At 50.3% G+C, this 22,575-nt stretch overlaps 2 protein-coding genes across 6 annotated transcripts; one reads left to right on the forward strand and one right to left on the reverse strand.

Annotated features, from left to right (window-relative positions):
• Positions 1-6,885: 6,885 nt before the first annotated feature.
• On the reverse strand, positions 6,886-11,548 carry TMEM176A (transmembrane protein 176A). 4 transcript variants are annotated; one of them, XM_012662160.1, is made up of 7 exons: positions 11,254-11,548; positions 10,378-10,565; positions 9,688-9,798; positions 8,545-8,601; positions 8,159-8,377; positions 7,547-7,657; positions 6,886-7,179 (listed from the first exon to the last, which is right to left on the reverse strand). In XM_012662160.1, the coding sequence occupies exons 2-7, from the start codon at positions 10,549-10,551 to the stop codon at positions 7,138-7,140; spliced, it is 714 nt and encodes a 237-aa protein (XP_012517614.1). In that variant the 5' UTR covers positions 10,552-10,565; positions 11,254-11,548; the 3' UTR covers positions 6,886-7,137. The 4 variants fall into 4 exon arrangements, with proteins under 4 accessions (XP_012517614.1, XP_012517615.1, XP_012517616.1 ...); XM_012662161.1 differs by lacking the exon at positions 11,254-11,548 and adding an exon at positions 11,085-11,242; XM_012662162.1 differs by lacking the exon at positions 11,254-11,548 and adding an exon at positions 10,891-10,943.
• A 183-nt stretch (positions 11,549-11,731) lies between these two features.
• Positions 11,732-20,327, forward strand: TMEM176B (transmembrane protein 176B). Of its 2 annotated transcripts, none has more exons than XM_012662158.1 (7): positions 11,732-11,790; positions 15,172-15,383; positions 17,588-17,698; positions 18,049-18,105; positions 18,319-18,546; positions 19,414-19,533; positions 19,972-20,327. In XM_012662158.1, the coding sequence occupies exons 2-7, from the start codon at positions 15,180-15,182 to the stop codon at positions 20,062-20,064; spliced, it is 813 nt and encodes a 270-aa protein (XP_012517612.1). In that variant the 5' UTR covers positions 11,732-11,790; positions 15,172-15,179; the 3' UTR covers positions 20,065-20,327. The 2 variants fall into 2 exon arrangements, with proteins under 2 accessions (XP_012517612.1, XP_012517613.1); XM_012662159.1 differs by having other exon boundaries at positions 11,734-11,790; positions 15,175-15,383.
• Positions 20,328-22,575: the final 2,248 nt, after the last annotated feature.

Genomic DNA, 22,575 nt, shown 5'->3' on the forward strand with positions numbered 1-22,575 from the left:
ACATACCTAACTTTTCACAATCTACTTAGAATCAATATTTTACTACTGCAAGTAGAAGCTAGAAACCTTACCAATATATATGTCCCTTTACCCTCTCCCATTTATGTTATATTTGTCTTATATATTATATCTACATACATTGCAAAGCCCATTAGACAATGTTTTCAAATTTGTTTTTAACTGTTAAGTATATTGTGAAAGACTCGAGAGGAAGTAAATACCCAGATATTTACCATGATATTGCTCTTCCTTCGTCCCTAGTGAAAGATGCTTCCCTGGATACTGATTTCTGGATTGACAGTTCTTTCCTTCCAGCACTTCTCAGTGTGGTGCCTCTTCCTCTGGCCACCATGGTTTCCGATGAGAAATCCACAGGGATTCAGATAGCTCTTCTCTACAGATAATGGGTCATTTTTGTTTGACCGTTTTCAAGGTTTTTTCTTTGTCTTTAGGTTTTAGCAGTTTGATTATATATCTGGGCTTATATTTCTTTGAAGTCATTCTGTTTAGAATTCACTGAACTTCTTGAGTCTATAGGTTTATGTCTTTTACCAAATCTGGGAAATTTTCAACCGTTATTTCTTCACACACAAAGGGGTATAGGTGACTGTCCTGGATATCTTCGCTTGCCTCTCCAGATACATTTTCCACCTTTCCCTAGCCTTCTTTGTGCCCCCAAAGGGGTATCTTATATGGGTCACATCACTGGCTCTTATATCTTATGACTTCCTGTTGGGCGTGACCAATGGAAAACACCAGCAGGAGATCAGAGGGAAGTGGTTTGGGTATTCAATCCCCAGGGTCCCTCGCTGCAAGGTCATCTCAGGCCTGTGTCTCTCTAGGGAAGGTGACAGCTCAAATCAAGCACCGTCTCCATCAGCTTTCTCTGTCTCTGGCTGAGACACAGTAATTGCACCCTTTCCTCATCCTTTGGGCTGGGGGTGATGACAACCTCCCTGACTCCCCCGTAGTTACTAATTCCAATGTGGCACTGTCACTTATAGTTCCCTATACCTTGCTGACATCTTTGTAAATAGTCATTTTATTAAAACACTCCTCAAATTACCCATTGTGAGTGTGCTATCTGTCTTCTGCCTGGACCCCGACAGTGGTTTTTGGGGGCTATGATTATCCTTACTCTGACCGTAATGCCCACCATTGCTGAGGACCCTGTAGAAGGCAGCTGCCTGCCCTTGGCCTTCCAGGCTTTCGAGCCTCTGGTCCTCTCTCCACATTGGGCATCCTGCTGCTTGGCCTGAGGGCCACATGGAAAGTGGCCCAACTCCTGCTCTCAGCTAAGTAGCCGTCAGCACTGGCTGCAGCCAATCATGATGTCTTTCTGGAAAAAGTTGGGTTTTGCTGTAGAGCTTGGCAGCAAGATTGAAACAGAGGAGACAGCTTCATGTTGAGAAGGTGCTTGCATCTCTTCTGGCCGTTGCAAAACCTTGAAGGGATTATTCCTTAGCTGGTCTTTTAAAAGAGACGCATATTAATATATGATTTTTCTAGATGGTGAGGAGTAGGGCCACACAAACTCAAACTCCATTGGAACCAAAGCCCAAATTCCAAGAAAGTACACACTTTTCATGTCCCTTCTTCCCTTTTATAGATTATAATAATCATCCCAACTATAGACTCTGAAGTGGTTTTTATGGTTTAGGAACAATTGTCAGAAATTATTAATGCTTTATCAAAAGTTATCTAATGCAGCTGGAAGGAGCCAGTGAGGTATTTGTTTTCTCCACTGTGTATTCCTTTGAAATTTTATTCCTTTGAAGAAAATGGACCTGAAGAAAAAAGACCCATTTGATTATTGCTGATTAGTTTTATATTAACTGATACAATTAATGACTTTCATACTAGCCATTGTTTTTATAATTTTGAAGTTAACTCAAGCAAAAGGAGTCCTAATGTGTTTATTGTGATTATTTCATTCATACAGAAGAGGGAGTAAAATGTATACGTAGTTTTAATAATAACAGTGCATCCACCATCTAGGTTAAGAAAGAGCACGTGACCACTGCTGCAGACCCCTGTGTCATTCTCTGTAGGCAAGTCTCCTCCCCTCCCCATTCACCCCTGCCAGGAGGAAACTGCTGTCCTGACTTTCATGCTATTCATTCCCCTGCTTTTCTTTTTAGTTTTGAGATATGTAGATACCGGTAATAGATTCTTGGGTTTTGAAGAACTGAGTAGCAAGCCCAAAGCTGGGTGTTTGGGAAAGGACACTGCTGCTATTCCTGAATGAAGATCACAACTTGGTTTCAGCCTTCTTGGAAGTTATAAGAACCCTTTCTGGGGACGTCAGTGCAAGGTCACGCATAGGTCTAGGGACACATAGAGCTCACCATCTTTGAGGCAGCTGCCAGCCTGCATTGTGGTCCAGAAGGAACATGGTCAGTGGGTCACCGTGGCTGGGCTCTCACTTGCTGGAGTGGAAGAGATCAAAGCAGAACACACTTCTGTGGGGGGCGATACGAATGTCCTCAGCATATCCACATGGTAGGATATGGAGGGACATGCACATGGTTGAGACCTGCCTGTCCCTCTCTTTGGCCCAACACTGATTGGTCACCTTCTCATTTTTTCCCTCTGACTTTTGTTTTATTCATGTTGCTCCAAACAATGCTTCTTCCATTGACACTTTTTAAAGATACATAACTATCTCTCAATTGTGCTTTCCAGCTTCTCCCTGGGAGATATTCCTTCTTTAAATGATGGATTTTATCCACAATATGCCAACTGGAAAAGCTTCACTCTCATTTTTTTTTGAGGTGAAAATCTATTAATTAGAATTATGTCTGGCTGTGAGTGACAGAATACGTAAACCAACCCAGTTTCATTCGCACATTGACGTCTAAGCAGGCAGCCCAGGATTAGTATGTTATGCATGGGTCACACGCTTTCTGTCCTGTTACTTTCCAGTGAAGGGACTCCATTCCCGAATGACCTCATTGCTCTAGGTCCCCGTTTTGAATGAAATTCTTTGAGTTTCTCTATCAACTTAGCTGATGGTGGTCGCTACAGCATATCTACACAGTCCGCGTGGGGTGTGAGGGTCAGTAGGGCCAGGCAAATAGGCTGTAGACAGCTGTTCCATAACGAGGTGGTCACCAGCAGGCCATTGTATTAAGGCAGATATCTGGGTGACTACACAGAGGAACTGGGAGGAGGTGTAGAATTCGAAACTGTGCCAAGCATGACTGAGCCCTGCTTCTGGAATGGGAAAGGCCAGCTTGTATTCGAAATGGTTGCTGAGACAACATAAAACAAAAGCATTCACCCCAGTCTTGCTTTCACACCTGCACTCTGAGCAGCAGACAAGAGAGCACAGAGGGCAAGGGGCACAGCCGCTCTCTTAAAGGGTGCTTCCCAGGATGCGCACACAGTACCTCCTCTTAAATCTCACTGCCTAGAATTAAGTCAGCAAAGGAGGCTGGGAAATCTATCTTCATTCAGAGAAGTTATGTGCCCAGTCAATATCTGGGGGGCCTATTACAAAGAATAAAGGAAGAAAGAATGAAAATTAGAGAAAAACACCAGTCTCTGCCAAAGGCCACTTCATGCTGTTCCTGTGCACTGAGGACCAGGTCTTCTGTGGTGTCTGCACAGGTCAGTCCCACTGATGATTTGTATAGCTCTGGCTTGCCTGATGCCCATTCTAGAAGTTTGAAGGAATGAGATTATATTCCCACCTGGGGGCTTTGTTTTACTTCCTTTGAAGTAAGGAGATAGAATTTGGGGTCTGATGAGTACTTTCTGTTCTCCCAAATTTTTGTTGTCAGGAATCCACATTTATTTGACTAATTCATACTGCGGGGTGTCCAATTTTTAGACACTTCTATATTTAAATTTATCATTCAATCCTCACATTAGCCATGAGTTTTAGATATAATTGTCCACGTTTTACAAATGCAAAGACTGTTGCTTAGGAGGGTTTTGTAACTGGCCCAAGGCCAAGGAGCTAGCAAGTGGCAGTGCCAAGATTTGTGCTCGGGTCTCTGACTGCAAGTTCTGAACTCTTCCAGAGCATTGTTCTAGCTTCACTCCCTCTGTAGTCTCTGGCACAACTCTGCAAACTGGGGCCACAGTCTGGCTTGGTTGCCTGCCTTGTCCAACTCTTTATTTTAGTTTCAGGGGACATAGAAATTGTCTTTGTTGTTCTTGGTTTTGTGATCATCTGTATCAATTTGAGGATTGTCCAATCAAATACTAAGAAAACTCTGTTGAGATTTTGATTGGGACTGCACTGAATTTAGGTATCAATTTGGAGGGAGATGCCATCTTTGCAAAATGGAGTCCTCCCATCTATGAACATGGTATATGTCTTTCCATTTATTCAGGGAGTCATAAATGGTTTTCAATAAAGTTTTATGATTTTTATTATCAATGTCTTGAGTATCTAGATTTATTTATAGGAATCTTATAATTTTGTTGCTATTCTAAGTGGTTTCTGTTTTTTTTTCTTTTTATTTTTTTTAAAGCAATGAGTTGATTTTTCTCATACACAGATATTCAAAGCTCCAGGACTGTAGGGCACATTCAGTTATGCTGTTGAGGGCCCAGGCTCCATGGGTCTTTCTCTTGCACCATTTCCAACCTATCGCTATTACCCTCCTGCCCACAAGATAGCTCCTTCAGCTCCAGGTATGGGGTCCCAAATTCCAGGAGAAAATAAATGGAATGGAAGAAGGAGAGGAAGCAAAAGACAGAAGATAGAGAGAACCAACCAATGATTTCTGTCCCAAGAGACTTTTCTTGACTTCTTGTTGGCTGAGAGTGTGGGCCATGGCTAGCCTCAGTTGCAAGGAAGGCTGGGAGTAGCAACTTTTTTTTTTAAAACCAGATACATGGCTGGCTTGAGCAAAACTAGATTTCCATTAGTAAGGAAGGAGAGAATGACTACTAGATTGACCATGAGTGGCCTCTTTATTTCTAGGAATGCACTTTATCCTAAAGCTTGATTTTAATAGAACTGTACTATTATAATAATATAATAATAACTATGATAATTTGGTTGGCATATCTTTTTTCTGCTATCTTCTTACTCTCAATCTTTCTGTATCCTTGTTTTGGATGTATTTCTTATAAATAGTATATGGATAAGTTTTATAAAAATACAGTCTTTGTATTTTAAGTGGACTATTTTATCCATTTGTATTTATTGCAACAACTCATCTAACTCAATTTATAGTATCATCACTTTTTTGCTTTCTGTTTGTCTTACTTTAAAACGTAACAACATTTTGGTCAATGATGGACCATATATATGACAGTGGTTCCATGAGATTACAATAGAGCTGACCTATATAGGTGTACTATTTTTTTTATCTTTTATACCTTATTTTTACTGTACCTTTTCTATGTTTAGATACACAAATACTTGACCATTATGTTACAAATTGCCTACAGTATTCAGTACAATGACACGCCGTACAGGTTTGTAGCCTAGCACAATGGGCCATACCACTGAGCCCAGGTGTGTCATGGGCTATACCATGTAGGTTTGTGTCAGTGCACTCTGTGATGGTCACACAATGATGAAAGTGCCTAATGATTTTTCAGAGTATATCCCCATCGTTAAGTGATGCATGACTATATTTCTATCTCTTCTGTTTTCTCGTTTTGCATTGATTGAATTTTTTTCTCATTCTACATTTTTATCCAAACAAATTTAAAGTTTTAGGATTTTTTCCCCCCAGTTCTTCACTGAAATTGAAGATTTCACTTTGACTCCTCAGTTTAAGCGGCTCTGGGCCTTGTTGACTATCTTTAACATAGTTATTGAGTACAGTTTGGGGTTATGAGAGGTTGGCAGACGCCCTCAGGGCAGCATGCAGGAAAGAGTTAACACAGAGGGCTGCTCATTATGAGGTCCTGCTTGCAGGGCTGGACCTTGACTGTCTTCTCAGAATTTGGCTTCTGGAATGTTCCTATGCTGACAAGGTGGTTTTGTGTGCCTGGGCACAAAATTCCACTGTATTAGCACACCTAGACTGTTTGTACAAACAATGTGACTTCAGGTGGACCCCTGCTTTTTCTCTGGGAGTCTTGAATTGCAGGCAGAGAAGAGTGCCTGTGTGGCCAGCCCCCAGTAAAATCCCTGGTCTCTGAGGCTGAGACGGGCTTCCCTGGGCAGAAACACTGGTGTGTCCCCGTGTGGCCTCTCACTGGTGGGAGGATGTAGGAAGCCTACATCTGGATTCTTCCAGAGTCTACCTAATGTGTTTTTCTCCCCTTGTTGTTGCTGCTGTGTATATTTATGTTGTAATAAAATTTAGTCATCCATGAGAACAGCCACACGCCGAGCCTTGTGCGTCCCTCGATGGAGCGCTGGATGTGTGGGTGGCTTTGGGACCCCAACACAGGCAGATACTGGTTTCAAGACTCAGCTCTCTGAATTCATACCCCTACTTCTATTATGGCCCTTGAGAGTTTCCCTTATTTTCTTGACAGTTCAGCCATGGATTTAAAATTACATGATTCATGTTTTATCCAGCAGTTTTAGGTATTTTTATGGGACAATTATTTAAGATTTCTATTTCACCATATTTCTGGATGCCCTGTCTTAGAAAAATGATTCTAAAATGATTTTATTTTGATGTTACATTGCCTGCTTCTTAATTTTTCCAAGCAGTCAAAATAAAAAATCCAATTCTCAAATTGCCAAGCATTCACCTTCTTAAATCTGAATGGTAGGGAGTGGGGCACAGATTCTCAGCCCCTTCATCTTTCATTCCCCAGCACTGGGCCTGCAGCCACAGGACCGGCCTCCCAGAGGGTCTAGCCGCAGGGCTGGCTGTTCTGGACTCAGGTCTGTTGTCGACTCATTCTCCACTGCCTCCTCCAGCTAAGAGCAAGTCCCTGAAATAACCGAGCAAGAAGCTGTGAACAACAGCGCGAGGGTTTATTATCAAATTACTGCTCAGGAGGGGACCCGCGGCAGAGCAGAGTGATGAGGGAGCAGGAAATGGGCAAGCGCTGCTGTGACAGCAGGTGGAGCAGAGCAGTGGCTGTGGCTGCAGCCGAGACCGGGGCTACTGAAGAGCCTCCTTCCCTATCTTCCAGGAGGCAGAGGCGGGGCTGCCACTGCAGAAGCGGCACACGGAGCGCGAGTTATGGCAGGCAGCCACAGGGCTAGCTGCCGCTCACTTCCAGCAGCTTCTTCTGGTCTTTTTCCTAAGGGAGGGAGAAGGGCAAGACCACCCTGACTGGGAGAGAAAGGGTGAATTCCCTCTTCCAGGCAGCTTGGTTCTGCAGCCAGCCAGTTCCAACGCTGGCCACCTGGGCCCTGACGCGGAGAGCCCCAGGGCCTGGCATGGATGTGGACTTGCCTGGCTTCCTGGGGTCTTTTGCTTGGGGGCCACTTGGTTGGGGACAGGGACTCTCTGGGCTGGGCCACCACTGGGGTGGAAAGACAGGCAAAATGCTACTTGGGACTTGTGTAACGGGCCCTTTTCTCCACTGCAAACTATCCACTCTCCATTCCCGTCTCCTCTGAACAGCCCCGCTGCCAGACACCCAGGCATGCACTTCAGGGACTCACCTCCTTACATGGGAGTCTTCTCCAGCAGTACAGCCACACAGGGGCCAGAGACGCCAGAAGCAGCAGAACCCAGATACCCAAGAGCATGGCCTGAAGGCCTATGAACAAGGCCTGGGGACAGAGGACCAAGGCTGCAGACACCAGGGTGACACTGCCTTCCTGTTATGTCCCCACACTGCTCACTGACATGAGTCACTCTCCACCCCTTCATCCCCAAGTTCGTGGCTTCTGGAGGGGGTAATGTACCCAGTGTGCAGAATGTAGCCAGAAACCCCTCTCAGTGGGCCAGTGTCCTCACTTGCACAGTGTTGGGCTTGGGCTATGATTTGACTCCCTTATAACCTCCAAGACTTGAGAGGATCCAGGAAGAACATTCATTTAGCACCTCTGCAGCACGTGCACACTTGCAATATTGGTTCAGTTGTTATTATTTTAATAACGTCTGTATTTACTGCTAGTCTATAACACCCACGACTGCCGGAGCTGTTTCTGCTTTGTTCAAAGCTGTGTCTTTGGTGACAATAATGAAGCCTGGAGCAGAAGAGGCAACACCTATTTCTGGTGGCAAGCCTGACTCTGGTCCCCAGCCTGCCCCTCCCCTCGGCCACCTACCTGCAGCATGTTCATGTAGGAGGTGCACAGGTGTAGCCTTCTGACTTCTTCCGGACTCTGGGTGCTAGGGGGTGGGGTGTACCACCGCTCTGACGGGGAGTTACAGCTGCAGATATAGTCTCCATCACTATAGCCGTACAGGAAACTATCGGCCCCAGAGACGATAGCAGCAATGGCTGTGGAGAAAGCTGCCAGTGCCAGCAGGGTCCTCAGCAGGGCCTGGGGAGGGAGGACGCAGAGGGAGACCTCAGTGATTCAGTCTCTCCCAGAGCCCAGTCCAGGGGAAAGAAGGCAAGGCCCAGTGGAGCCGGTGTATGAAAGGGCAGAAGCTTGCGGTGGCCTCCAGCCTGAGCCTGGCCCCCTCCCTTGCCCTTTCCTGAACTCACCCAGCAGATGCCACCCTGTTTCTCATAAATGAAGGCAACAGCTCCAGCCAGCACAGCCTAGGGAGAGATTAAGCCAGGAGCAGGGTTAGCACAGGAACTGTGAGTCCCCTCCCATTGCCTGCTTCTGTTTTCCTAGTAACCCCTGCAGAGGGAGCTGACATGTGGCCAGGCCTTCCCCAGCACCTCTACATGGATGGGCTCACAGGTACAAAGTTCTGTGCTAAGCTTTGTGTCTGTGCTAAGATAACTGTCGAGGGTGTTGAGTCTGGATCAAACTCATGAGGTTGCAGAACACTGTTTCAATGACACCAGACAGTGCTGTGGTCAAGCCAGGCACTCTCTCCTGCAAAACCTTCCTTTTTAAGCAACACCAAGTACTTTATGAACATTCCAGGGACATTGGGATCTTGTGGCTGGAAGTCGTAGTGTGCTGGAGAAGCTGTCAGTGCAGTGTGAGTCTTTGAGCTGCCCTGGGTCTAGATGCCTACCAGTGCTCCAGCAGTGCACCCAGCTGGGCTGGAAGACCAGGAAGTCTAGTATATCCCACCAGATAGATGGATCCAAATCTACTTGGCTACTCTGTAACTAATCTGTGTGTTTTTGCCATTGGATGGATAAGGATGATTACTTCCGGCTCCTCTCTCAAAAAATGTGTGTTTTGCTGATATTCTGAGAGTGTGGATATGACCAAAGGTGGCTCCATCCTACCAAGCTGCTATGCAGACTGCACTGCAGACATCAATCCTGGATTCCCACTGTGTGCAGGACCTGCAGAGGACAATGGGAGTAACCAGGAGGTGACAATTCCTTGTGGATCACATATTGTCTGGCACATTCTGCCTCCCCTCTCAACACAAGCATCTGCAGGTGAGCGGGTCCTTAGACCCCTAGTTGATATTTGCTGTTGAAGGTGCTTAGAGGCAGCCAGCCTGGTGGGAGAAGCACTGGGCAGGGAACCCGGAGAGCTGACCATGTGGCTTTGGACATGCCACCACTTCCTTTGGCAGGGAATGGGCCTGGATAATCAGGGTCTTTCTGATGGCTAGCGTTCTGCGGCACGTGGACGGTGGTGGTATGAAGGCCACAAGGACAGCAGCACCTCCACCTCTGACTGGGCCTCAACCTCCGACCTGCCAGACTCACCACAGCGCCTGCCCAGATGGCAGCTCCCGAGCCGAGCAGGATGGAGTAGTTGCAGAGATAGAGGAATCCTCCCAGGACCCCACTCAAGACCCCCAGCACAATCTGCACCACCTGAAAGACAAAGGGCCTAAGAACCCAGCTCCCAGATGCCTGGGCACACAGGCAGCCTTCTGCCCCCAAGCCCTAGGGTAGCTCTGTGGGCCTGCCCCTCTAGGTATCTATGTCTAAAACCCCTGAAAGAGAAAGGGAGAGCGGGAGGGGGAAGCAGAGGAGGGAGAGGGAGAAGAGGGAGGAGGGAGGGGGAGAGGAGAGGAGGGAGAGGTATGGGAGGGAGAGAGGAGGGGGAGGAGGAGGAAGGAAAGAGAAGGGCAGGGCAGCATAGGGAAGAGGAGCAGGGAGGAGAGGCTGTCCTTCCTGAGTGTGGCTGAGGGGAGAGGACAGACTCAGGGCTCCATGGACGGGCTGTGCACAGCCAGCAGCTCCTTTTCGGCCCTTCAGTGCAAGCCTCCCTCCCCGCAGCTCCTGCTGAGAAGGCCAGGGAGCTTCCTTCTAAGTCAGAGGATAAGCTGGCTCTGCGTCCATTTAGAGAGAGGCTGGCAGAGGGTGTGCACGGCAAGGAGAGAGCCCTTCCTTGGCCTGCTGTGAGGGGGCTGGGGTGTCCGGGCCCATAAGGTCAGCAGCCACACTCACCCATGAGGCCACCAGCAGCCGGCTGCTGCCTGGGGTTTTGCGAGCCGGGGGCTGCAGCCAGGAGCATCCGGTCAGTAGGTGCTTGACCAGGGCTGACTCCTGGTGGATGTGCACGTCGATGTGGGTGGGCTGTGGGGCCTCTGATGCCAGCTCACCACCCTCTGTCATCCCCATGGTCAAGGACACCTCTGAGGGAGGAAGGGGGCAGCAGGGAGAAAGAGCTGACAGAAGATTTTTACACATTTCATTGGAGTTGGGGAGCTCAGGGACACCGAATGGCTGCCCCTGGTCACAAGGCTGCCCTCCTGGCCCCCTCCGAGGGCATCTGTCAGGGCACCCTGACCCCGCTGGGGCTCGAGACTGCTGAGCCTTCTGGAACCTCCCCCTTAGCCCTAGATCTGCTCTGTCTCCCTCCTCCTCCTCCCAGGGCCCTGGAGTCTGGGTAAAGCAGTGTCCCACGCTCCCACCTCTCACCCCTCTGTCGTGCTCACCCCTTCTGACAATGCCGCCCACCTCTTTGGAGCCCCAGCCCGGCTGCCTGCGGAGCTCCCACTGCAGCAGCTGCGCCCAGGCTGGGCTCCGGGCCCCAGCCCTGACCTCCCTCTCTACTAACGGCCCCTCCGCGCGGGGATGGCCTGCTCCAGCCCGCCCTCCCCCGGGAAGGACTGATCTGCAGCGCAGTCGAAGGTCAAAGGCCACGGGCGCACCTGGTCTCTCTCGGGCCCTCTCTGGAGTCACATCCCTGTGCGGGGACCCTCCTCCCTCTCCAGCGGGCTACAAGGGCGCAGGGTAGGGCCGGGGCGGCCCTGGACAGCCCTGGGGAGGGTCCTGTGCCCAGAGCTCCTGCAGGGGCCAGGGCGTGGGGCGCCGCCTCACCTGCTGTCCTGGGGCCCGCGGCGAGAGTGCGGCGCAGGGCGGGGGCGAGGACCGCGGCTGGGCGGGAGGCGGGGAGGACGGGGAGGAGCGGGCTTCCGCCCACGGTTTCCTGGCAGCCGGCTGGGCCCAGGGACCCCTCTGGGGCTTTCCAGCGGCCGGTGGGTCACTGGGCTCCGGGCGCGGGAGGTGGGGAGGGCGAGGGGAGCGGCCCGGGAAAGCCTGAGCTTGTCCTCGCCCCAGCGCCCGGGCCAGGGCAGTCTGGACCAGGGAGGGCCTGGCTGTGCGTGCGCGCGCCTCGCGTGCCGCCTGCTGTGAGCGCGCGCCAGTGTGCGCGCGGGCTCCGCCTGCTCCCGCAGACCGTCTGCTGGAGACCGAACCCCCCTGCGGGCCCCTCCGCCCAGCTGTTCGCCGGGAAGCCGCAGGGCCCAGGCCAAGCCTAGCCCTCCGCCCCCTCCGCCCCGCCCTCCCGCCGCGGGTCCGCAGCTCCGGGTCGGCTCCTGGCAGCCTCGTTCCGCTCTGACTCCGGGAGAACAGCAGGTGAGGCGGGGCCCTCCGCAGCCCGGGTGGCCCCTTTCCCAGGGTCTCGCTTGCCGCAGCACCCCTCTCTCGAGGAGTCTCCAAGACCACCCCCCAAGCCCCATCCTGTCCACGGGATGCCATTCTTCCCGCATTCCTGGTTTCCCGCAGGACTCGCGTGAGTGGGAGGAACACGCTAGATGGGATGTTACCCTAGGAACATGGCTGGGGTGGACGAGGCTCCTTTGCGACCCACCGGTGCCCTAAGATGGAATGGCTGCTGGGACGGCGGGCCCAGGGCTTGGCAGGAGTGCCGGCCTCTTTCCCCAGCTCCAGGCCACAGAGGAGCTGGGCAGAGAAAAGTGTCCAGGCGTCAGGGAGGAGCCCCACCACCTGGAACCTCGGCGGCTGGGGAGGGGAGTCTTCGTGGCTGGCCTGGTTCAGATCCTGCTCTTCAGGGGAAGAGCCTGGCGAGGCATGTTGGGGTTCGGGTGGGGCGAGGGAAGGGGTGGTACCGGGCTGGAGCCGGAGGCGTGCGAAGTCTGGCAGGAATCAAAGGATCAAGGCTGGAGTTCCTTTTGTGTGTCTGTAAGTCTGAATCTCCTTTGTGTATCTGCAGAATTGTCAAACATCTGTCTTTTTCTTTGGAGACAGAGACTTGCTCTGTCACCCAAGCTAGAATGCTGTGGCGTCAGCCTAGCTCACAGCAACCTCAAACTCCTGGGCTCAAGCGATCCTCCTGCCTCAGCCTCCCCGGTAGCTGGGACTACAGATGTCACTACCATGCCTGGCTAATTTTTTCTATTTTTAGGAGAGACGGGTCTCGCTCTTGCTCAGGCTGGTCTTGAACTCCTGATCTCAAGTGATGCTTCCACCTGGGCCTCCCAGAGTGCTAGGGTTACAGGTGTGAGCCACCCCCTTAAACACCTGTCCTTTTTAACTCAAAGGAGGCCAGATGGGTGAAAGAGTGAAACTGCTCTGAAAAGTACCCAGAGCACAAATGGGAGGTGTTATTAGAGTTGTTATTAATATTTGATTTAAGCTGTGATACTTAACCAGAATGCCCCTTAGAACGGCCTATGCAGGATTTAATTTGGAGGTAGACAAACTGATTCTGAAGTGTACATGGCGAAATAATCTAGCAAAAATGGAGACAATTCTGAAAGAAAAAACTAACCGCAAGAGGATCATGAAACAGCCCAATTAGATATTAAACTCTGCACTTAGAATTAAAATTGTGGTAACAATGCATGACTATCAGACATACCAATGGGCAGAATATAAAGACTAGAATAGGTCTAAATTCCTATGGGAACCTCCTGTTTGCTCAGGAGAGAATTTTAAATCAGTGAGAGAAAGATGATGTATTCCACAAATGGAGCACAACCTTCAGAAATTAACCATCTGAACTGCAACGACAACAACTTGGATCCATGTCTTCCAACTTCGGAAATAAATTCCAGATAAATCAACCTTTAAAAGTGAAAACTGAAAGCATAAAACCTCTTAGAAGAAAATATGGAAGAATTATTTTATAATCTCAAAATGGGGAAGTCCTTTAAAAGTATGATATAAAATCTAGACACCAGAAAAAGAATGAAACTTTGATTATATAAAAACACAAAGTAAAAAAATAAATCACAAATTATAAAGAAATATTTGAAACTCATATCACAGATGGTAATCTTTTGAATAAACAAAGAACTCCTGTAGACTGAAAGAAAACAAAACAGAAAGGACATAGGACACGAATGGGGAGCCCACAAAAGAAGACATAAATATGGCCCTTAACATGAAAAGATGATCAACCTCACTCATAATAGAACTACAGATTCAAACTATACCGAAATAGTTACAGACAGCAGATCAGTGGTTGCATGTGGCCAGTGGCTGGGGGCTTTCCTGGGCAGGGGTACTAGGGAAATTTTTGCAACATAGAAATGTTGTACATCTTGATTATAGCTGTAGTTGCACGAATGTATAAATTTATCAAAACTCATTGAGATGTACATTTAAAATGGGGCATTTTATTGCATGACATTGTTTAAAATCTACAATGGAGTATAATTTTCCCCATATAAAATTGAAAAAGATAAAAGAATTTGCTAACACACTCTGTTGGCAGTGGAAAGGGGCAGCTCCACTCTTGGATGGCACATCTGCGTGTGATTGGCTGCCACCTCCATGGAGGATACCTGGCAATAGCTGCTAAAATTGCAAATGCACTTTCCTGTCAACCTGCTAATTCCACGTTGACTATAATGGGGAAGGATTGGATATAACCTAAATGTCTATCAATAAGGGACCACTTGAATAAATTAAGATGGATCTATACACTGGAATACTATGTAATTACAGAAATGAGTGAAGAAGCTTTCGCAGAAGTTGTCAGAATCAAAATGGAGTCACTTATGCTAACAAAAAACAAAAAGCCCTGACAAATAGAGCTGGGAAGGCCATGAAGGAAGGGTTCTTATGCAGAAGTGCCTGATAACAAAAATTATCACAAAGTACTCTGCAAAAACCACAACCTTGCACAAAGGCCATCACAACCTTATACAAAACATGCGTCTGCGAGGACATCTGCCCAGCAATTGCCTGTCCACCCTTGGACTGGGGTCACCCTTGTTATCGATCGTTGTAGCCAAGGATAATTATCCCAAACCTATTATGTGGCTCTCCCCACTTTTCCTTTAAAACCCTTTGTCTTCTTTTACCTCCCTGAATATGCACGTGGTTTACTGTGGCACGTGTATTCCCACTGCAGTGCCTATTCCCATATTTTTTTTAAAGAGAGCCTCTGTCTGTTACTTAGGTTGGCACTTTTTATGGACTGATTAGGATTATCCTAAAAACAAATGGTCATGTGAACACAGCATTGTGCAGATCGGTGTGTATAGTATACTGCTATTTGCAGGAAAAGCGGGGGGAGAAATCATGTTTTTACATGCTTTTGTATGCAGAAAATGTCACTGTAGCATTTATAAGAAACTGATAATATGTTTCCATCTGGAAGGCAACTAGGTGGCTGCGAGAAAAAGGTGGGAGATAGGTGTACCCTTTCGTGTCTTTTGAATTTTTTAACTAGTAAAAGTATTATATGTAAAGGTGTATACACTAAATCACTAAAATAATTCAGATTCCTTTCTTTGTCCCACCCTAGACCCTAGACAAGCTGTACTAGATAATCTTGGGAAGGGGCCAAAGAACGTATGTGGTGAACAGCTCTACAAGTGATTCAGATTTACATCCCAGATTAAGGTCACTGTGACATTGATATCTGTACTGGAAGACCCTTTGGATCTTGACAAGGAGACCATTTTCTCTCCCCTCACCTGTGCTGTGTACTCGCTTTTACCTTACCTAGTTCCCAGACTTCACTTCTGTAGGTCTTCTTCCCAGCAGGCACGATGGACCAGAACACGGTGACTGTGAATGGAGTTGCTGTGGCCTCTACGTCAACCCAGCCCACCCATATCAACATCCACATCCACCAGGAGTCAGCTTTGTCAGAACTGCTGAAAGCTCTGGGTTCCCTGAAGCAGTTTCTTTCTTGCTCTGTGGACACTAGACCTTCCAAGACCAGGATAAGCCATGGGCAGCTGGCTCTAGGGGTAAGAATGGGCTGGCAGGTGGATGAAGGACGTGACAAGGATGGTGGGCTTGGAGCCAACTAAAATATAGAGCCGAATCTCTGAAATTAAAATGTTTCATTTGGGAGGAAAGAATTGCCATTTAGGGTATCCACACAAACCACATGATCTTCTGTATGTTTTTAGAACAAAGATTGATAAAAGGAGAAATGTTACATGTTCTTCAAGAAAGTTAATTGGCACTAGTAAGGTTTGGGGAGCTGGTAAGATCTGACGGGTGAGTGACGGTGTGGGTACAACTGTTCTGAGAGTCCCAGCAGGTGGTTTCAGCAGCCACGCTTGCTGAGAATTACGTTCTTGAAGCAACATTTTGTGTCCTAAGTGCTTTTTCCTTCTGGCTTCCAGACTCTGTTTTAGTTGGCTGTGACAAGATTGACCCAATTTGTATGACCAGCTTCCACAATGGAAACCCTCCTTTGTCAATAGGATGCAAAAAAAGGAAAGAGGGTTGGATTCCTATGCGGAGGGACAAGAGAACTCACTATAGCTCGTCTTGTATAGGAAAAGGTTTTGGAAGTTTCCCCACAGAGATTGGTATATAAAGGAATAATTAACCTCTTTGATGCAGAAGGGTCAGTCCCAATCAGAGGTGGGGCGACAGGAGGAACCTCTGGCGGCTGTTCATTCAGTTTCATTGAACCCGCATGCACTGGGGGCTTGCAGGTGTGAGGCCGCGAGCTGGACACTTCAGGGAAAATTACAGAGAGAACCCCCAGGCTATTTCCTACAAATGCTTAGCATCCATTGGGAGGGATCCGGTAACTACCCAAACAGCTAGAATGAAAGGTAGATCAGGTGAGGTGAGAAACCAGGAACACACCTGACATCCTCGGGGGGCAGGAGGACCCTGAGTGGAGGAGGAGTGGCTTTAGGTGGAAGGTGGAAGAAAAAGAATCCCAGGTTATGAGAATGGCAGGAGAAAAGTCAAAGAGGCCAGAAAGCACAGGGCAGCACCGCAGCAGTGAAGAGCAAGGAAGAGGGGCCACGTGGTTGACACGGGGCCATGTTGCCGAGAGCCGTGAGGGACAGGGCAAGGAGTCTGTCCTGAACCAGCCTCAGCAGTGGGAAGGCTGTGGATAGATTCTGAGCAGGAACCTGGGCTCTGGGCTGCTTCGGAGTTGGGAGGTATCCAGGTAAGCAGTATCGAGCGTCTGCACTGCGTGACCATAGCAGAAGTGGTGAGGAAACAGGAGTCGAAGTCCTTTGTGGATAGGGTTTCCGTGAGTTGGGAGTGAATGAGTTTGGGGCACAAGGGAAGAGTGCAAAATCATGCAGAGGTTTGAAGTGTGGATGACCGGGAGATTGGAGGGGCAGACATCGGAGGTGTGTGTGGGATGGTGTGGAATTTGGATGTGACAAATCCGAGATGCTGGCAGGACATGCAGGTGGTGATGTTCAAGAGGCGGTAACGGTTGGGTTCTCCAGGAAGTAGAGGCTGAGTGGGAGTTAGGTGTGCAGATGGTTTATTTCATTTCAGGTGTAACACCCCTGAAATGAAAGGTGGGGGTGCAGGCCTGGGCAGAGGGAGCCCTCAGGCTGCAATGCCGACTCTGCCAGGCAGCGGGGAGCCCGCTGGCAAAGACTGCCCATCGCAGGAGCTCCACGTTGGGGAGAATGGCCTTGAGCCACTGCCTTGCGTAATCATTTTCTGGGGCGGTTCCCCGAAGAGTGTGCCCTCAGCTGAAAAGATGAGGCTGACCCCGAAGGGGCTGACAACAGTCAGCTCTCAGCAGCCACACCCCTTTCTTGGAGAAGGTCTTAGCAGTACATTTTTGTGTCTGCCACAGAGCCCTCCAAAGTATCTGTTTGGATCCGAAGGTTAGGGCCCCAGGCTGAGCTCAGGCTGAGTCTGGATAGGTGATGGGACTCCCACGGGAAAACGAGGAGGAAGAAAGTGGGACTACTCAGGTGGGATGAGAAAGAGTTCAAGTTGGGAAAAAGTAATAGAGAATAAACAGCCAAGCCTACAAGAGGGATGAGGGGAGACCCAGGCCAGTGCAGCCTCATGGATGTTAAGGGCACAGAACCTTCCAGAATCGGAGCTGTGGAGAGGTCAAGGCAGAGGAGGGGACTGGGGCGCCTGGCTGGGAGCTGGGCAGCAGCTCCTGGGGCTGCAGGGCACGTGGGCTCACGGGAGGGGTCTGGTTTCTCATCCTGTCTTGCAGGTGGCTCAGATACTGCTGGGGGTCATGAGCTGTGCCCTCGGGGTGTGTCTCTACTTTGGGCCCTGGATCCAGCTGCGGGCCTCGGGCTGCGCCTTCTGGGCAGGGTCTGTGGTGAGTGAGGACAGGCTGTGAGCTCCGCGGGCGGCGAGTGGTCATGGGCAAGGAGAAAGTTCCTTTGGATCCAGCAGGGCCGGGGATTTGGGGAGCGTCCAAAGACTCAGGTGCAAGTGCTCCTGCCGTGAGGATGCTGCCTCGTGGGGCAGGTGCAGCCCCGCTGCTCCATTTCTCCTCTCCGGCAGGCGGGAAGGGGGCAGTTGGGCCTGGAGTCCTGTCCCTGTGCTGGGTTCCTTGCTTGTCTCTCAGGCCCCGCTTCAGACTGGCTGTTCTGGGAACCTGGGTGGAAGGGTGGTGGGAGCCCAATTCAGGAGAGTACATTGGAGGCCTCTTTCTTCCCCTCCCAGGCGATTGCAGCCGGGGCTGGGGCCATAGTCCACGAGAAGCACCGGGGCAAACTTTCAGTGAGTCTCAGACGTCTCTGTCCCCCACCCTGTCCATCCACCCCCTCCTGTGTCTGCTCCATTGTTTTGTCGTCTACCCTTTGATTCCCAGTATCCTGCGGTCTTTCCCAGAGGGGCAGGGGGTGTTTCCTGGACAGGGGCTGGGGAAGACAGCTGGGTTTGAGGCGGGGACCTCACAGCTCTGCATCTGTGTCCTGACTCTGTCTCTGCTAGGGCTGTGTATCCTTCCTGCTCACCCTGGCTGGCATTGCTACGGCCGTGGCTGCCCTTGTCCTCTGCGTGAACAGCTTAACCTGGCAGACCGACGGCTTCTTCTACATCGACTCTGTGTGTGATTGCCCAGGGTCTGTCGACCCCACCACTGGGTACATCTGGAGGCAGAGAATGGACCGCTCAGACTGGCGGGCGGAGCAGTGCCGGGCCTACATGGGAATGCTGGTGGTGAGAGCCGGAGTCCAGGCTTCAGGGCCCTGTCACAGCCCTTTGCTCCCGAGGTGTTGGGGCCTGGAGAGCCCAGAGGTGTAGGCTTTCCCAGCTTGGACCTCACCTTAGGTCTCTGCTCCAGGAGGTTTTAACTTAAGCTGAAAACATTTCTCAGATCCTCATGGCATGAAGGTTCTCTGAATCAAAGGGGATGGGGAGCAAAGAGGAGACATTTCACAGAGGAGATTGTGGGCCACCGTCTGTCTTTTCTTGTGTGTGGGTATTCCAATTTTCTATTGCTGAATTAAAAATCACCACAAAATGAAGTGGCTTAAAACTATAATTTATTAGTAATTCTCACAGTTCTGTGGGTTGACTGGACTCAGATGGGCAGTTGCAGTCAGATGTCATTTGGGGGCAAAGTCATCCAGTGCTCAACTGGGCTGGATGGCAGCTGGGGCTGCCAGCCAGAGAGCCCACAGTGGCTTCTCCATGTGGCCTGGGCTCTAGCATGGCAGCTGGGTTCCCACAGGACCACCCCAACTGTGAGCATTTCAAGCAGTAGCAAGTGGAAGCTATCAGGCCAGTTAAGGGCTACCTCTGTCACCATACAGTGCCACTTTCACTGTGGCCAAAATAGTCACAGGTCCTTCTGGATTCTAGGGGTGGAGAAGGAGACTCTAGTTCTTGCTAGGGAGTGGTGGGGCCACCCTGCAGACGAGCAGATGGGATGGAAGTTGCGGCTGCCCCCATCGCTGGGAAACACAGCTGCCGTGGTGGGTCGGAGCTCGCCGGGCAGTCTGTGCGTGGTGGGGAAGAAGGTGGTGGTGTGGGCAGAGTTGGCAGAGCCGCCTCCTGACTATCTTTTTGTTCCTTGATCTCCAGAACTTGTTCCTAGCAATCCGAGCCCTGCTCCTGGCTGTCTGTGTCCTGAAAGTTATCGTGTCCTTGGCTTCCCTGGGACTGGGTCTTCGAAGCCTGTGTAGCCAGAGCTCCAGGCTCCTGGTGAGTTGTCTGGGGGGAGTTGCGGGGCAGCGAGGGCCTGGGCAGTGGGAGTGAGGGTGCAGGAGGAGTGCCGGAGCCAGGAGCGCCTTCAGCCGGTGGCACCTGGCTCAGCTCCCTCCCATGCCCGCTCTTCCCTCCGTGGTCTGGGGAGTGCAACCCCATCACTACAGCAGGGGGCAGGGCAGGTGGCTGTGCCCCGCTGCCCCTTCCTCTGCTCTGATCTCCCGGTTTCCCCACCTCCCTGTCCCAGGTGTGTGGGTGCTTGTCTGACGCCCCTTCCTCTGCCACCTTGCCCTGTTGGCGTGGTCCATGCGTGTTTCCCGTCTCTTCCCCTTCTTTCCTCTTCTTGGTGTCCACGTTCTATGAAGCTAACTCTGCCGCCATCCCTTTTTTCTGTAAGGATTGATGTTTTTTTCTGTTTTTTTTTTTCCCCCCCAGAATGAGGAAGAGTCAGAGAGGAAGCTATTGGGGGAGAATTCAGTGCCCCCCTCCCCGTCTAGGGAGAAGACCCCGGCTACCATCGTCCTGTGAGCTGCCAGAGATGCTGCTGGGCCCCCTCTTGTGTCATGTCCTTGTCCAGAGCAGCCCAGAGCCTGGGGGAACATGGCACACGCTGCCCAAGGCCCCCCAACCCCGTCCTTGTGCTTGTGCCCCACTGGGCCACTGTCCAGCCCGCTCCTTCCTCCCCCTCACAGTGCCCACCCACCGTTCGCACTCCTGGGTTCGCAAATCCGTGGACAGACATCGCCACATCTCCCCCAATGCTGATTAAAAAGAAACAACCAGGAAAAGCAGTTTTGCCCAGGAAGATGTGGTTTCTCTTTGTTTATACACCTGGTTTGCGGGGAAAGGCCTTTGTGTTGGTATGAATGGAATTAAACAAGAGCTGATTTATCCCATGGAAACAAGGTCCCAGTAAGACTAAATTTAATTACCTTCTGCTCTACATCCCAAAGGCAGAACTCCTTTTTATGATTTCCTTCCATCCAAGGTAAAGTGAAAGCAACTCTAGCGTGCTTAGAATTGTTCTACTTGCTGAGATTGTGTAAGCCTCCACAGCTCTGACCTGTGGACTTTTACGGAACTGTGTGGAGCATGGAGCAAGATTTTCCCCTCTCCCTCCCTGCCTGTTTCCTCTTTTTTCTTTTTGCAGTAATTGGTGTTGGTTCTCTTCTCTCTCTCTCTCTCTCTCTCTCTCTCTCTCTCTCTCGACATGCGCACACACACACACCCGTACTGTTCTTCACGTTCATTGTAAATGGTATCAATTTGTTTTTTACTGTTTTCATTCTCTTTATACATATATAAATATATAGATGTAATCATGTCTGAAGGGTAGGAAAGCAGGTTGGGGCTTCATGAAATCTCCACGAGGTCGGTGCTACTCCTTACCAGTCCCACGGGGGAAGAACTGGCATTCAGATCCAAGCAGGTCGGCTCCAGAGCTGCCCTGTGTCCTCCCGGAAGCTGAACTGGACAGGCAACGCTGCTGCGCCCACGTGCAGAGCTTCCGAGTGGGGGCCTGCGAGGAGCATGTGCTGCTCTCCCCAGGGCTCCACCAGTCTGTTATTGGAACAGACATTTGTAAATAAGCCTGTGAGGCAGATGTTCAGAGTATGGATGGGGGCAGCAATCACAGCCTGAGAGGCAAATCCAGTCTGCCAGCTGTTTTTGTAAGTATGTTTTTATTGAAACAGAGCCACACCCATTAGTTTACACGTCGTCTTTAGCTGTTTTTGTGCTACACAGGACAGAGATGAGTGGTCTTAACAGAGACTGAATGGCTCACAAAGCCTAAAATATTTACTATCAGCCTTTTTATGAAAGTTTGACTGCTGATGTAGAAGGCTACAGTGGAGGGCGCGACTGGTTCTACTTGGTGGCTGGGGCGTGTGGAGAGCTCACGAGTCCTGGCCTAGAGGAGCCAGCAGCCTTTGCATGAGTAGCAGGTCCGAAACCGGGTGGTCTCCTAATCTCCGAGAGTCCAGAGCCCACAGATCGTCAGTCACACACACTTGGGACCACTGCAGTCCCCAGCCCACCCCCAAATAAGGAAGAAGGCAGAGCCTGAAGGCATTTAGAGCTGCCTGCACCTCATTTACTTTACCCCGGCAGTGGAGTGACGGAAGCCCCTCATTCCGGGCTAAACAGGAAAATGTACATGTAGCTAAGCCCAGAAGCCAGGCTGGGTTGAGACGGGTGATGTGTAGGGACAGGAGACCCACTCACAGGGAAGGGCCTAGGAAGCACCACGTAGGCTTCAGGGAAAGCTTCTGCCAGTGTCCTGTTTCTGCACATCTTGCGGGCAGCGACACCAGTGGCCTGTGTCCCAGACTGTCTTTTCAAAGATGTTTGTACCTCCTAGTGAGCAGCCTTGGAGCCTTGACTCCCTCTGGAGCAAAGGATGAGCATGCTTATTGCCTATTATAAAAGAATCGGGTTCCATATGCTCGGGTTCCTCTCCTGAAACCCAGCCCACTGCGTGTCACCTGCAATGCCTCTTTGCACTACCCGTGGGAACTGGGCTCACAGGACAGTGCAAAAATGCTGCTACTGTGGCCACTGCCACTGCTGTGCATAACAAATTGTTGTTTGTCATGACTCTGGCAGGGCCTTTGTGGCTTCTAGCAGCATCTGTGAAACTGTGGTAGGCTGACTTGTTGACTTGCATGTAGGGTTAAACTTTAGACCCTTCGCTTCCCTGTTCACTGTTGGGAAGCCCCTTCTGCAGCCTCAAGCCTCCCACAAAGGGGTGCCTCCGATGGTTTGGGACCACACCTACCTTTGCCAGGGCGAAGAGCTGCAGCTCCCTGGGCTGGCGTTCCCGGGCACAGACACAGCCATCAGCACACGGGCCACTATCACTCAGCGTTGGCCGATCCCGCTGCCCTATCCCCCCCTCTACATCCGGCCTCTCATGGGCTCCAGGACATCTCCCCACCCCCCAGTGGTGCCTTAGTAGCACCCATCTCCTTCTTTCTTCTCCAAACCTCAAGTATAATCTCACAGGCATTTCTAGTACAATGTCTTCTAGTAAACCTC

Source organism: Propithecus coquereli, unplaced genomic scaffold, assembly GCF_000956105.1.
Source record: "Propithecus coquereli isolate 6110/MARCELLA unplaced genomic scaffold, Pcoq_1.0 Scaffold75, whole genome shotgun sequence".
NCBI lineage: Eukaryota > Metazoa > Chordata > Mammalia > Primates > Indriidae > Propithecus > Propithecus coquereli.